Here is a 16,206-nt window from a genome sequence, read left to right on the forward strand (position 1 = left end):
GCAGTTGGATATGAGGAGAATGAAATGTATAAAGCATGGCTTGGGACAGGGTACTGACATACACTGAGATAGGAAAGAAAGAATAAAGCACAGGATTAGGGGTAGAAGTGATGAATTATATTTTGGAGACATTGCATCTGTGGAATGCTTTGGAACATTCACATTAGGAATGTTGGCATTTTGTTTGAAGTTTTGCAAGATACAAATAATTTTTAAAAAGAAATGAAGGAATGTACATCATCTAGCTTGCATTTGGAAACATGGATCTTGTACTGAAGAGAATAATATAAAATAGACATACAGATCTTGGAGTTTAAAGTTTATAAGAAATAGATAAAACCGTGAAGGAAGATAGGATTGGTCAGGAAAGGCTATAAGGTGAGAATATTATAAAGATTTTGAGAATAAAATTCATGATATAGTTAAAGTAACCAAAAAGAAGATTTCAAAGATAGGAAAAGAAACATCAGAAAGAGTTGTTGAAATCAATGAAAGAGACACAGGGAAAATAGTCAACAATTATAAATGCTGAGAAGTCATCAACTAGGACAGCCTGAAATGACATTAGTTAGCTAATTAATAGGTCTATACTAGTTTTAGATTGAAGTGGGATGAAATAAAAGCATATTGGAATACTAAAAATGTTTATTGACTTTTGTTTCACAATGGTAAGACAACTTAATTTATATCTCTTTAGCCCCTTTTAATCATACCAAGTTCTGGCAAAATGTAGTGACCAGTCAACAGGTACATATAAATTTAGAGCAGTTAAATTGAAATCAGTTCACATATTTAAACCCTTTTTTTCCCCATAGACACTTACTAAAGACTACTATGCAATAATTTTGATAACCAGGAATATAAAAACCCTATAGAGAAGACTTAAATGATCTCACAAATAAACTTCATGATGGACATGACCTAGTTGTTATGTATACAGGGAACATTAGTTTATTGCTTATAATTTAGCTTAGTGTGGGAAGGAAATAACTGAAATCTTAATATCCATCCTATATCAACTATAACACCTTCCACAAACTTTTTGGTCATCATTCCAAGACACGATCTCTGTCTCTGTCTCTCTCCCTCTCCTCCTCCTCCTCCTCCTCCTCCTCCTCCTCCTCCTCCTCCTCCTCCTCCTCCTCCTCCCTACCTCCTTCTTCCTTTCCCTACCTTCCCTCTTTGGATTCTCAAAACATTCCCAAACATATATAGGTGTGTACTGTTCTATTCTTCCTTAATATACTGTAAACTTCTTGAACAAATCAGCTTTGGCATTTCTTTTTTCTTTTTTACTTACTATGATAAAGCACCCAGCACAGTACCTGATACTTAGCAAATGACCAATAATATCATAACATAAGGATTTCAAATTTTTAAACATATTTTTGAGCACCTAAATCATGCATCTATTCATAAAGTTTTTATTATTCAGTTAACATGTGTAGATATAAATGCTGGAGGATGGATATAAAGATGAATGAAACAGTCTCTGCTCTTGATTAGCTGAAAATATAGTAGGGCAAAATTGACATTTAGCCAAGTCATTTAATTTAGTCCAGCTGATTAAATATATAGATAGAAAGATAGATATTTAGATAGATTTATTGATGACATTTAGACAGAATTGCAGATTACTTCAAGGTATATAATTATCAATGTAATAGAACTAATTATATGAGAACAGCATTAATTCACATCCATCCTATTCATGCAACCCAGCATATGCTAGCCAAAAGTAATAGAAAAGAAGACCTCTGTTCTAGTAAAGGAGTCTGATTTATATAATTATAAAATCCAGTGTGAGCTGTTATTTGAGAAATGTGCAAAATGCTATAGTAGTGTATTTTTTTAAAACACATGCAGTACAGAGGCTGGCTCCAAATAGTGCTTATAAGGATGCCCTAGCAGGTTTTAAGTAAACATGTTCATATCATGAAATTGATTATATTACCTTTATCTTGCATAAATATGATGCATTTGTAGAAACTAAGGCTGTGAGGTCTTATACCTTTTATAAGGTATAAGAAAATTAATTTAATGAACCAAAATTTAACAATCTTTTAGTTTTAGACCAAAATACCACAGGGAAAAAGGTTACTTTGGGAAGAATTGTAGGGTCAAGGATTTTTTTTGTTTTTTATTGTGGAGACCTACTTGAAGTGCCTTAGAGGAAGGTAAGACTTTTTAGAAATAGTATACTTCTGAAAGCCTATGTTAAGCTGACTTGGAGTCTCCTATTGAAGTTGTTTTTCTTATCTTTTTTGTGTAAAGTTCATATAATTATGACTTCATTTGAACTGTCCAGTAAAGCATGTATTCTCAGTGAGGGATATAACCCCCAAGGGCTGAAAAAGCTTGTTAAGGGAAACATAAAAATATTTTTAAAAGACAGAGAAACACTGAGTGTATTTCTAGGAGAAGATGGAAATCCATAAAAATTTATGCAAGGGAAATAATGTGTTGCCTTATAAGTATTAAGTTACACACAATTTCTACCAGTCGTCATCAAAATGTAATGAAAAACAAAAATAAATGATGAAGACAAAATGTCATTAAAAGAGATTGAGCATTACCATTATGTGGTTACATAAACTATAATCAGTGTTTTTATTTCAAAATTTTTAAATTTTTTTTTCAGTTTATTTATTTTGAGAGTGAGATAGTGTGAACAGGGGAGGGGCAGAAAGAGAGGGAGAGAGAGAGAGAGCAGGCTCTGCACTCTCATCCCAGAGCCCAACATAGCACTGGAACCCATGAACCGTGAGATCATGACCTGAGCCAAAATTAAGATTTGGATGCTTAACCAACTGAGCCACCCAGGCACCCCTTATTTCAGTTTGTAAAAACTTGGGTTCATTTGTAATAGCTCTCTTGAAAATTTTAATGGTTTGTGAAAGACAATAGATACAAGAATATTTATAAAAGATAAGTCTATATGCTATATTTGTTTATTCATTTATTTTATTTATTTTGAGAGAGAGTGTGCACTTGGACATGCACAAGTGGGAAGGGGCAGAGAGAGCAGGAGAGTGAGAGTCCCAAGCAGGCTCCCCACTGTCAGCTTAGAGCCCAAGGTGGGGCTCCATCTCATGAACCCCATGAGATCAAATCTGAATCCGATGCCTAACCAATGGAGCCACCCAGGCCAGTTAGTAAGATTAAATTATTTAATTTTTGGTCTCTCTCTCTCTCTCTCTCTTTTTTTTTTTTTTTTTAATTTTAACTTTATAGAAGAATCAGCACTGTCTTTACATTTGGCTTCACAGTCGAATATCACACAGTGGTTCCATCAGAAAAACACATCATTAATGGTTAGAAAAAAGATTGACTGTGTCACAGCAGCACATATCTGCCAGGAGTCGGAACATTGCACTCTGTTGTATGAAAATTTTAAGAAAACCTGTGGGAGAGAATCAGAACAATGCAAGACCCTTGATGGAGGCTACACGTGTGCAGCATTAAGAGAAAGTCTGAAAGAAACGATCTTGTGGAATTGTCATTGCAACAACCCTTCAAAAGTAGAGTGTATTGAAATTTGGAAAAGTTTGTTTGAAGATATTTGTATACAAGATGTTCACATGAATCAAGTTCCAGCCTACAGTGATGACTATGAAGAGGGATTCAGCCAGGAAATTGTTTCAGGTTGGTACACACAAGAAGAATTTAGGAACATTAAGTATGTAATCACGAATATGAATTAGGTAAAGAATATTTAATTTCTAATTCCAACTTTGTCATATATGGCTGTTTCTCTTTGACAATTAAATTTTTTAAAAAAATGACGCCATGAATATGTCCAAAGGGATTATGAAGAAAGAGGCAAATGCTAAAAGGTTTTAGCATCATCTTTTTTTAAAGTTTGTTTGTCTGTTTATTTACAGTGAGTAAGAGAGAGAGAGACAGACAGACAGACAGGCAGAGAGAGAATTCCAAGTAGGCTCCATAGTCAGTGCAGAGCCTGGCACTGGGCCGAATCCTACCAACCATGAGATCATGACCTGAGCTGAAATCATTAGTTGGTTGCTTAACCAACTGAGCCACCCAGGTGGCTAACAAAACGTTAATTGTATTCATCCATCCATTCATTTATGCACGTATTACACATTCGTTAAACAAATATGAGATATTTATAATGCGCTATGTCCTGTGCAGCAGGATTAAAAAAAAAAAAAAAAGCAATAACAAAACAAAACACTTGTCCTTCATTCAAGGAGCTTATTATTTTTTAGGGGATTTGAAAAATAAATAGACAAAATGTGGTAAGTAATATTATGTATTTATTTAATAGATATTTCTTTTGTGTTCCTACTATGCCTAGGCCTGGGGCTAAGACCTGGGGGGAAAGTAGTAAACAAAACAAATGGAAATCATCCCTTTCTTGAAGTTTACATTCTATATTGAGGGGTGTCTTGAATAGGCTTCCCAAGCAAAAGACTCTGAAACAAGGTTTGCACACAAAAGATGTGTGTGTCCTGAGGGCTTGGAAACAAAAGCAACAAGGAACTGAGGAAAACAGGGTCAGAGGGAGGGAACAGCTGAAACTCATACAGCAGCCACAGCAAACTTACTTTATTCCATAGGAAGGTTGGACCTGGAATGGCTTTTCAGAGATGTCACCTATTGAGGCAAGGGATCAGATCCTCGAACACTTCCTGTGGGCTAGTCCTGAGATATGAGCTGTCCTCTGGGAAAATGTGTAACCTTGGCTGCACTTTCTTCACTTGAGGGCAATGCCTAGAAAATAACCAGTGTGAGTCATCACGCAACTATACTTTCAGCAGCTGGGAAAATGAGAACCTGTGTCACCAAAAAGGGTATCTTAGTATTTTTCATATTTCAAACAGTATGAATGCTAAGAGAAAATGAAGCAGAGGGAAAAAAGAGGTCTGAGTGGGTAGTTTGTAATTTTAATAGTATGGCCAGACAGTTACACCCGTAAATGAATTCTGAGCAAAGACGAAAAGAGGTAGGAAATGAGCCTTGTGGATATTTCAGGAAAGAGCAATTAGGTCAGAAGAAAAGGGGAATCAAAAGTCCTGAACTGGAAATCTGTCTGGAAGTTTGAGGAAGAGGTAAGGAGACACATAGGTAAAGGAGAGAATAAGGGAGAGAGATGTGGAAGATGATATCAGAAATAAGACAAGGGCAAGATCATGGAGGGCTTTCTAGGTCATTTCTAGGTCACTGGTTCTTTCTCTGAGTGATACAGTAAATCACTGAAGAATTTTCACAAAGGATCGTCATGATCTGATTTATACCTTTAAAAGGATAATTCTGGTTTTTATGTTGATCATTGACTGAAGAGAAGCAAAGACTCAAGTAGGAAGACGAGTTAGGAGGCTTGTATAATGATGCAGCAAAAAAAAAAAAATGATGGACAATGGACCACTGTGGGAAGTTGTCAGATTCCAGATATATTTTGATATTAGTAAATTATGTGGAAATGCAAGAAAGAAGGGAAATGGAAGTTGATCCCAAGGTTTTTATCTTGAGTTATTAGAAGGATGTTGTTGCCATTATTTTTGCTAACTACTATGGGAACAACTACAGGAAGAAGAGGTTTCAGTGAGGGACAGAGAAGTCAGATGTCAGTTTTGGACAGGTTGGGTCTGAAATGTTTATTAAGTAACCAAGTAAATACATCAAATTAGGCAGCCCCTTGTATGGAATTGATGTCTAAATTCTATGTATGGCATAAAAAGGTGAGATCTGTACAATAGGTATAAACCAGGGATGGGGTGCATCATTCACTTGTAGCTGATAAATAAGACCATGGACCTAGAGGTCAACAGAGAAATTCATGCTAACTTGGACTAGGGTGGTAGCAAGGTGAGAAGATAGCAGATTCTGGATATATTTTGATATTAGTGGATGAATAAAAAAGAACATGTGTATTTTTTTTTTTGATGTATATGATCTTCTCTTTCAGAGATTGATCTGATTGGTACATTCTTTGATTTATTACTGTGACATATTGCCCTTTAGCTCCTCTTCAGCAATTAAGCTACTGTTTAAAATATCCTCCGGGAAAAATGTATATTCATATATGTACCATATGAAATTAGGATTTAATGTGCCCAGAATTTACCTAAATTACTCATAGCAGATAAAACAATACACATCCATGATGGGATTTATTTTCCCATGCTAAAATAAATATTTTGTTGTGTTTCTAATAATTACCCACTTAGTGAGTATATGAGTCTGCTGGGGCCACCATAACAAAATACGACAGCCTGGGTGGCTTAAACAACAGAAACTTATTTTATCACAGTTCTGGAGGCTGGAACTTCCAGATCACAGTCTAGCAGGGCTGGTTTGGGTGAGAGTTCTTTTCCTGGCTTCTGGACTTCGTGGTTTCTTTCTGTATCCTGACATGAGATTTCCTTAGTGTCTCTTTTTACTTGGATGATAATCCTATCAGATGGGCCCCACTCTTATGACCTTGGCTAACCTGAATTACTTTGAGAGACCCCATATTCAAATAAGCCACATAGGGGGTTAGGGCTTCAACACATACATTTTGGAGGAACATAAACGTTCACTCCATAAAAGTGAGTAAATTCAGGATTTATTTATGTTTCAATGACAGACTCTTGAATATGTGGTATGTAATCAGTGGCATCTCCATACCAATCAGTGCCAAAGCAGAGATGAAAGTCTAGCCTAGACTTTTATATCTGTTGCAAAAGCTGTATGACTCTCTGAGGTTCACTTATTGGGATTTTGCTCAATCTGGAATAATAGAGCAGAAGAGGGAACATTCCAGGCTTCCTCAGTGACACAGGAGGGTGGATCTAGAAGCACTGTGATTCGTGAGCTGAGATTTTATTGGTATAAAAAGGAGAAAACACATATAATGAGAACAGATGGAACAATACAAAGAGCCTGGAAAGACTGCAACACAATAACAGAAGTCATTATTTTTTTTAAGTTTATTTATTTTGAGAGAGAGGGAGAGCAGGGGAAGGGAAGAGAGAAAGGGAGAGAGAAAGAATCCCAAGCAGGCTCTGCACTGACAGTGTGGAACCCCACACAGGGCTCAGACCCACAAACCATGAGATCATGACCTGAACTGAAATCAAGAGTCGGTCACTAAACTGAATGAGCTACCCAGGTGCTTCTGAACTTTTATTTTAAAATGCAGATCTGACCATACTATTCCCTTATCGCTTTATGCATGTGTATATTAGTGCTCCTTATGTTTTGTTTGGATTTTTCTTTATATGTCTATATTCCATAGCAAGCTGTGAATGCTTCATGATAGGGACTACACATTGGTGTCTTCAGTATAGTACCTGGTACATAGTAGGGACTCAACCAATGCTTCTTGAAAGAGTTTAGAAGTAGCTGGCCACTGAGTTGACTTCTAGCAATGCACTTCTCTAACTCTATGATTATAATTCCTACGAACTCTAAGAGATTAAGATAATCAGAGGTGGAAATCATTTTTAAATTGCATTTCAATTTAATTAAGACCCTGCTGGGAAGAATTTTTTTGATTCAGACAATATTTCTTCTGTTCTTTTTCCCCAGATTCTTTGTTTACTTCAGTGCACATGGCCTGGCCGTTAGCATTTGTTTAAATCTTCAAGTAACTGAATCCTCGGAGAGGGCTGTTTAACTCACTTGAATGATACTTTGGGGGTTGATTTTTCTTCATCTACACCTACTAATTTTGAGTATCAAGTCTTAAATAAGTGTTCCATTTGTCTTGTATTTATTTTTGCTTGATTATTCATTTATAAACCTAGCCTGCATACTTCTATTAAATTAAAAAAAAATCATTCACTAATGAAATGGTCTCTTTGTTTTCCTTCTAGATAACATGAAAGAGGATAATCAATCCAAGTGGAATCTGACCACTCTTCCCTATAATGGTAATGTTTACATGTTGTACTTTCCATCTGTATTGCAAATACTAGACAATATGATTTTAAGCATGGCTGCCAGCTTTCTTAAAGATATGCCAATACAAAATAAATTGTGTGGCTTTTTACTAGTCTAATATTGCAAAATGCAACATTTATGTTTGTTTCGCTCATGTGTCAAAGCAACTTGCTTCCCCATCCATCCTCTATTTACAGTTATGCTGAGGAATACTTTACAATTAAAACTAAAAACTAGATCTGGGTTAAATTTCACTGGTATTTTGATCACATAAATTGTTTGAGGCTAACTGTTTTTGTGTGTATGTGTCTGGTGGCAGGGGGCACTCACATGTATCTGTGTTTTCCAGAACTTGAACATCTTTCTTTGCTAGAATAACTATGTATCCAGGCAGAACCTTTAGTCAATATTTTCACCCATAAAAAGCACAACAGAACGAACAAAAATCATTTTGATTTGAGCCCATGAACTCACCATAAGCTATGTACCTCACATGCAATTTCTGAAGATTTATTGTTTACATTTGAGAAACTTGGACTCAAGAATTTTTTTTTCCACTCTGTTCTGGCTCTACACACTTCCCATCACTTCTGGATCATAATATGTATCCATTATAAATGAAGGATGATTCAAATAGCCCACTACTCAGGCCTCAGTAAATTCATACCAACAAAACAAAACAAAACAAAACAAAACAAAACAAAACCACACACATACTGTGTGCCCAAAGTAGCACATTGTTACACCATTGTGTGTTGCTCATAGACTTCTTATAGTGTTTTGCAGGTTCTGTAGGTACAGGTTTATGTTTACTTTTCCACGACCTGGACATATCCTTGCTTTCAGGAATCAAAGGGATCCAGTCCTGTTTGGAAGTGGCAGAGGCGTGCGTAGGGGATGTGGTCTGTAACGCACAGTTGGCCCCTTACCTTAAAGCTTGCTCAGCAAATGGAAATCTATGTGATGTGAAACACTGCCAAGCAGCCATACGGTTCTTCTATCAAAGTATGCCTTTTAACATTGCCCAGATGTTGGCTTTTTGTGACTGTGCTCCATCTGATATACCTTGTCAGCAGTCCAAAGAAGCTCTTCACAGCAAGCCATGTGCCGTGAACATAGTTCCACCCCCTACTTGCCTCAATGTAATTCACAGCTGCCGAAATGATGAATTATGCAGGTGAGTAAAAACACGCATACCTTACTTTCTTATTTCGGCACCTTATTTGTTACAGTCCAGTCCTAACACTTGATCTCATTACATTAGCTACAGTTCCCATCGTCATCCAACATGATGTAAACAAAGCCAGACAATTCATATTTTTGAATCTGTGGTACATGTGTAGCTTCCATTTTGAAATTCACATGCAGAATATATTTTCAGAATAAGCAAATTCAGTATGTCAAGATTTGGTAGCCATGAAATAGCATTATTAAGATTAGACATTCAAGTTAGACTAATGAATAAATAAACAGACTTACATGTCAGTTTAATTTGGTTTTTGCTATGATTACAAAAAGCTGCTAAATGTCAGAGAGTTTTGACAAGGTGACTCTTCAAACTTCAAAATTAGTCTTCCTCTCCTAGGCTGGAGATCAGGAAGGAGAAGTTAGCTTGAGCCTAGTCTGGACATCCCCAGCACATATGTACACCATGAGGTCAGAAATGTACCCATTCTCCTCTTCCCAACCTCACACCCTTGATTTCCAAGGGAGTAATGTTAGTCACTTATTTGTTTATTCAAATAAATAATTATCAAGCATCTACTTCTACTCTAGGCATCAGTGTACAAAAGACAAAAATACTTGTCCCGCGGAGCTTATATTCCAGTGGGGGAAGAGAGATAATAAATAACGAAAATGTATATTATATTAAAAGGTAATGAGTATTCTGGAGATTAGCACCCCAAGAGGGAAAACAGAATAAGTGAGATTGTGAATGGGCAGAAAGAGTTGCAATGTGAACAGGGTGGTCCCAGTAAGGACCATTTTACCAGACTTAAGGAAGTGGAGGAATGAGCCTCTCTCAGCAAGCATCTGAAAACAGGGATACCAAACAGACCAGCCAGTGCTGTGGGAAAAACTGGGCCTGTTCAAAAAGCAGTGAGGGCAGAGCATGTATGGGGGACAGCAAGATGAGCTGCAGTTAAGCATTTAACTGGATGTGGGGCAGGCCTGCCTAGGTCTCCTAGGGCCCAGAGGGATACTAAGGACTTGATTTAGACTCCCAGTAAAATAGACAGGTTCTGGAGGATTTTGAGCAGAAGTATGAATGATCTGGCTCGCTTATTACAACTTCCACTCTTGCTGCTGGTTGAGACTAGTCTGAGTCTTTCCAGGTAATTACTCCCGGGAACCATAAATCTAATTCAACACTGGATTTTTTCTTTTCCTCACTACAGTCTTCATTAACACATTTCCTTGTATATTCAAGGTGAATTTATCTTTTATACGGTAAGAAATCTGCAGTTAATTGGACCTCTTGGATGAGTAAGAAAATCCAGGAAAGAAGAATACTAAATAAATTTGATGAATCAAAATAATTTGTAACACTGCTGTTACCATGTTAAAGGAGCTTTATTTCACAACTGGCATTAAATCATATCTTGTTTGGATTCGTCTTGTGCTTCTTTTTGGAATAATTCTTCATAGCAATTTGCCCAGTGCCTTCTAGCAAGGACTGTTTTATTTAATTTAATTTAAATAAATAAAACTCCATACAGCAAAATCACTTAAAGGTCAAAATATACATTTAACGTAGAAGAGTAGTCTAGTGTGTGATAGCTCAGAGCAAGGATTGTCACATTTGTCGCCTTGCCTTAACCATTGGCAAATGAGCTAAAAGATTTATTATCAATTTCCTGAAGGGGCTGATTCTCGGCAAACTGCTTTCTTTAGCTTTTTAATTACACTCCTTTACTCTGCCATTCCAACTTTCAGAATAACTCCAGATCTCCTAAATATTTGTCGAAAAAGACAGGTGCTTTTCTGCAACACACATTCTGTAACATGAGGAGTAAATATCTAAGCAGAGTGCCAGAACATTGACATCGTTTTTGTGTCAACTTACCACCAAAAATTGCCAAAGTTTTTAAGAAAGTCTTATTTGAGGATCTCGTTTTACAAAAGTTTATCAGTTATTTTGAGGTTTATTAAGGCGATCTCTTGAGTGAATAAAAAATTCATGACAAAAAATTTTTTTACAATGCAATTTAGATTTTTTAAACTCCTATCTTCATAAGTCCTCAGTCAGTGAAATATTGTAGTTCATTGATTCTAAGATGTAATTTTTTACACATTTTAATATTTATAAAATCTTTGGAATGAGTCTTAAGCTCAAAGATAAGAAAATATTTATTAAATTAAAACAACGATTTAATTTCCAATAAGTTATTTCAGTTGTAATAAAATAATGGTATCTCCTATAATCAGTGAAATATGGTAAAAATGTTTGATTATCCTTTTTATCATATCACAAATAGAATATTTACATCTACCTGTTAATCATCTACCTATGCAAATAATGAAAACTAATAATATCTTCATAGCCAGGAAAACTTTTTTTTTAAACAATTCCTGTAAAAATATCAGATGTCTCCATGAATGGGTATCCAGCTTTACTTAATTCCAATGCCAAGATCCTAGGTATACTTCCTCATTATCTTAAAGTTATTTGCATTTAATTTTCAGAACACAATATATCTTAGCTTCCCTATCAAATTAAGTATTTTACTGGCAAGTGATGGGATCTGCTATTACAATCCTTGAGGAGCCCCATGACGGATTCTGATGTACACATTCCTGAATTCAACTCATCTGGGCATCAATGCCTTTTCAGACTGATTGGTACAGAGCTGGTAACTTTTCTCCAAAAGGACTCCTGTATTTAACCACCACTCCAAAATGCTTGGTGCACGGTCTGCAAAACTAGAGGCACTTAAAAGACATCATCTCGTTTCCCTCCACCTTTGAATATCATGTAATTATGCAATTGCATATCTTGCAATTTTTATGATTTTTAATGTACATATATGTGTCTTTTCTTATATAATGTCTGTCTTTCATGGATTAATTCAGAGAGGAAGAACTGTTGTAGTCTAGATTTCTTTTCACCATGTGTAAATAGTCCCTTAATGAATATTTTATAGAGGTGATGGAAATATGATGCAATATGAGTAGTCAAGGTGAAAAGACAAATCCTGTCATTTTCTCAAGCAAATTTTGCCTTAGGAAGATTTCTAGCATTTATGTTAACTTAATGTAATTCAGATGAAAAACTCCACATGATAAACTACTCCTTCAGTGAGAGTGTTGTCTTTTATCTGCCTTTTGTTGTTGTTGTTGTTGTTGTTGTTGTTGTCGTTGTTGTTGAAGAGCATGTACTTGGGGAGAGGAGAGCATTTGGGTTTTAAAATAAAGTTTCTGTCCCCGTTCCATATTCTTTAATAGATATTAGGTTTTGAAACTCCTTTATTTATTTGAAAAGGCCAAAGAAGGCAGTATAAAGACTATTTTTCAACTCATTTTGTCCAATAGATGTATCCTGGGGGATGAGATTATGTTTTGCCAATTACAATTTTTTTAATGTTTATTTTTTAGAGAGAGAGAGAGAGAGAGAGAGAGAGGCACAGAGTGGAGTGGGGGAGGAGGAGAGAAAGAGAGGGAGACACAGAATTGAAAGCAGCTCCAGGCTCTCAACTGTGAGCACAGAACCCAACGCAGGGCTAGAGCTCAAGAAACAGGAGATCATTACCTGAGCCAAAGTGGACCGCATAACTGACTGAGTCACCCAGGCTCCCTGTTTTGCCAATTATATATGTTTATGAGCTTACAGAAAATTATAGTACACTATAGTTTCATATGTATGATTCAAGAAAGTAGTGAAAAAAAGTATTTTCTTAAAAAAATTCGACTTATTTTTTAAAAGCAAACCTCTACTATGTACACACTTATTTTAAGTGCCATGTAATACAAAATTTGACGTTATATTAGGTCACAAAGGCAAATGTAATACATTCCATGTGCAGAAATGATACCAACTGCATTATCTTGCATTTTGCAATGTAACCAGAAATCAATAGCAAAAATGAAAACAAAATAATTCCATTTCAAAAAATACTTTTAAACAATTGTTTGAACAAAATAATAGAAAACTGCAGTATATCAAGAAAAGAAGGGTAATGAAACACTGTACATCAAAACATTTAAACCTGGAAAAGAATTTCTATCATATAATTTTTTGCCATATTTAACTCATATAGGTAATGTGTACTAATTGTATGTTGTTTTAATTTTAAGATATCCTTTAATTCAGCATTTGTGCAGAATATCACGATTAATTTTCTGAATGAAATAACTTCCATGAGTAGATAACTCCTACAACTTAAATGTAGCAAAATATATATTTAAAAATGAAAAAAATGACACCTAGGTACAAATATAAATTCCTTATATTTACATGACATTTCTAGATAACCTTTAATTGAACTAAAGGAACATATTCTGCTGGCTCAAAAAATTTGTAGGATTTTTTTAAATATAAATTTTAATAGATACTAATAAATTTTTGCCATTACATTAAAAAGCTGATTCCTTTAAGGTTACTTAAAATATGAGCTTATTAAAAATAGTTATGGATTTAAGCAGAGTATCACATTGTGGACAAATAAGCTCAAGATAAATGTCATTTACTCAGAAGATTTTCATGCATGTTCGACGGTGACCTATTCACAAAAGGGTAAGAAGTAATTTTAGGTGATCAATATTAAGTAGGAAGATTAATATCCTTGGTTCCACTGAGAATATCTTCTTTCTGTGAACATTTTAAAAGTCAAATTGTTGTTCATTATCTAGACTTTTATTCCAAGCTACAACGGCAAGAATCAAATACATAGAAAAGTTATGAATAGATATGGTTATAATGGATTCTCAGTCATTAAATAAATTAATAATGTTTTTTTTCAATTAGCTCTTGCTAGAGAAGCTCAAAATATTTTATAAGTTCTAATTAGTCTGCTTAGAAATATTAAGAAAGAGTACAGTACTTCCCATCCTGTAGGAAAATTGGCTGGAAAGGTCAAGAGCCTTATATGAAATAACTTGGTAAGAGACAGTGACCAAATGTTAGCCACAAAAGCACATTCTGCTTCAAGAATATTGCGAATAAGTCCACCAAGTAGTTCATACTGCTCACCATCACCCATGGAAATAAAATTAGTAATGAAAGATGATTCATCCAGGAAATCCTAAACTTAGCCTCTGTCTTTCATCACAAAAGGAAAATAATTCACAAGATTTCTCTTCTTTTACAGTCTCTTTTGGGATGCTTGAACATACCAAGTTTGTTTTCAGCTATATACCGGCATTTGGAGGGCTTTTTGTTTTATGTCAGTCTTTCATTAGGTGAGGCAGCTCCACATATTATTGTGAGATATCATGCAGACCAATTCCATTTCTTGATTCTTTCTAGGAGGCGCTATAGAACATTTCAGTGGAAATGCTGGCAACAAGTGACTAGAAAGTGCCATGAAGATGAATTTTGCATCAGTACCTTAAGCAAGCAGGATCTCACTTGCTCAGGGAGTGATGACTGCAAAGCAGCTTACATTGGGATCTTGGGGACAGTCCTTCAAGCTCAGTGCACCTGTAGGACCATCACACAAAGTGAAGAATCTTTGTGCAAGATTTTCCAACATATGCTTCATAGAAGATCATGTTTCAGTAAGTTCTACATATTCAGTAAATTATACATGTTTTTTTTTTGTTTTTTTTTTTTTGTCTATGCAGCACAAAGTACTAGTCCAGCATAGGAAATTTAACAAAGGCAGCCTTATGTTTGCTTTTCTATCTTAAAATATATTTTTTGATTGTTTTGTGTACTTGCTGTTTTATTCATTTACATGTGAGTGGTATATATTTTTTAATGTATATGATTGGTCACTCCTAGTTTTCATTTACTGATTTTAATATCAATAGCATGAAAGGTTTCTCTTACCACATTACTGAAAATATCAGGTATCTATTGTGAATAACAACCCCAAAATGTAGTGGCTTGAAATAACCATTTATTTGCTCACAGTTCTGCACAATGGGCTTAGTTGGGTGATTCTGCTGATGGCCTTGCTTGGGGTCCACTCAAGTAGCTACTGTCATTGAGTGACTCAGCTGAGGGTGGATAGTCCAACATGGTGTTTAGCAAGCGCTACTGGCTGGGATATATGGTTCTTCTCTTTAGCAGTCGACCCTGGAATCTTACATGTTGATAGTAGCATACCTAGCAGCTAAGCCCCTATGTGCATATACTTATCAATTGTCTGCTTCTGTCATATTTGCTAACGTCTCATTGGACAGAGAAAGTCACATGGCCAGGCTCTGAGTCACTGTGAGAGGGAACTATACAAGGACGTGTATATTTAAGGTTGGATTCATCAGAGGATCATTAATTTAATAATCTATTATATGACTGTCCCAACCTCTGTGAAATATTTACTCTTGGATTTAGTTTTTCTACTCTTGATCTTTAACATGTCTGCTGATTAACTGTAATAACAGGATGAAAACACATTTTCTAAAGGTATTATTTACTCAATTTTAGGAACAAGAAAATGGAGATTTAGGAATTTAATTTATCCAGAGTATCCAAATGGGCAGGTGGTTGACAGGGATATATATATATATGAGTCTTATAAAAAAATCCAAGAATATGATCACATACTAAATCAAGGCTTCTCTATTACCCATCTTCTGGGTTAGTCCTTAAAATTGTTCATGTCTTGAAATATCCCCATAAGCCCCTCATTATAACCACCAAACCTACAAATACCATTCCCAGGAGAAAATAATAGATGTTTACTGTTTCACTGCAAGCCAAATCTTTATATTTATATATATGTATATTTGACAGATACAGATATGTATATATCTATACCTATAACTCCATGTAGATACACACATTTTTTTAATTTGTTAAAATTTTTTCTTAGATACTAAAGAGATACACATTAGCTAATATGATCAGAATTGTGATTTGATGTGTATTAGGTGATAGAGATACAACTCAGAGTATATGGTTTTCATTCCAACAGAGGTCTCTGTGGAATTTCTTCAATTTCTATAATTAGGATAATGTACGTACTTCAATTGAAATCATGGTACAAAGCGGAAGATTGTAGCATTATATGTGTTGAGTCATATTCTGTAAATAATCTTCTCCTATTAATATTAGGTGGCTAACTGTTGGAACTAAATGTACTTAACAACAAATGGCTCAAAACATTACAGAGGAAAATACCAAATACAGTAATTTAAACCAACAGA

General features: G+C 35.2%; 1 protein-coding gene across 1 annotated transcript in view; it reads left to right on the forward strand.

Annotated features, from left to right (window-relative positions):
• GFRAL (GDNF family receptor alpha like) overlaps positions 1–16,206 on the forward strand; it is a 34,972-nt gene that overhangs the window by 12,001 nt on the left and 6,765 nt on the right. Inside the window, exons 4-6 of the mRNA XM_030317083.1 lie at positions 7,827–7,883; positions 8,740–9,070; positions 14,360–14,610. Coding sequence (XP_030172943.1) covers positions 7,827–7,883; positions 8,740–9,070; positions 14,360–14,610 — 639 coding nt within the window. The remainder of the gene's footprint in view (positions 1–7,826; positions 7,884–8,739; positions 9,071–14,359; positions 14,611–16,206) is intronic.

The sequence above is a fragment of the Lynx canadensis genome, chromosome B2, assembly GCF_007474595.2.
Source record: "Lynx canadensis isolate LIC74 chromosome B2, mLynCan4.pri.v2, whole genome shotgun sequence".
In the NCBI taxonomy this organism is placed as follows: Eukaryota; Metazoa; Chordata; class Mammalia; order Carnivora; family Felidae; genus Lynx; species Lynx canadensis.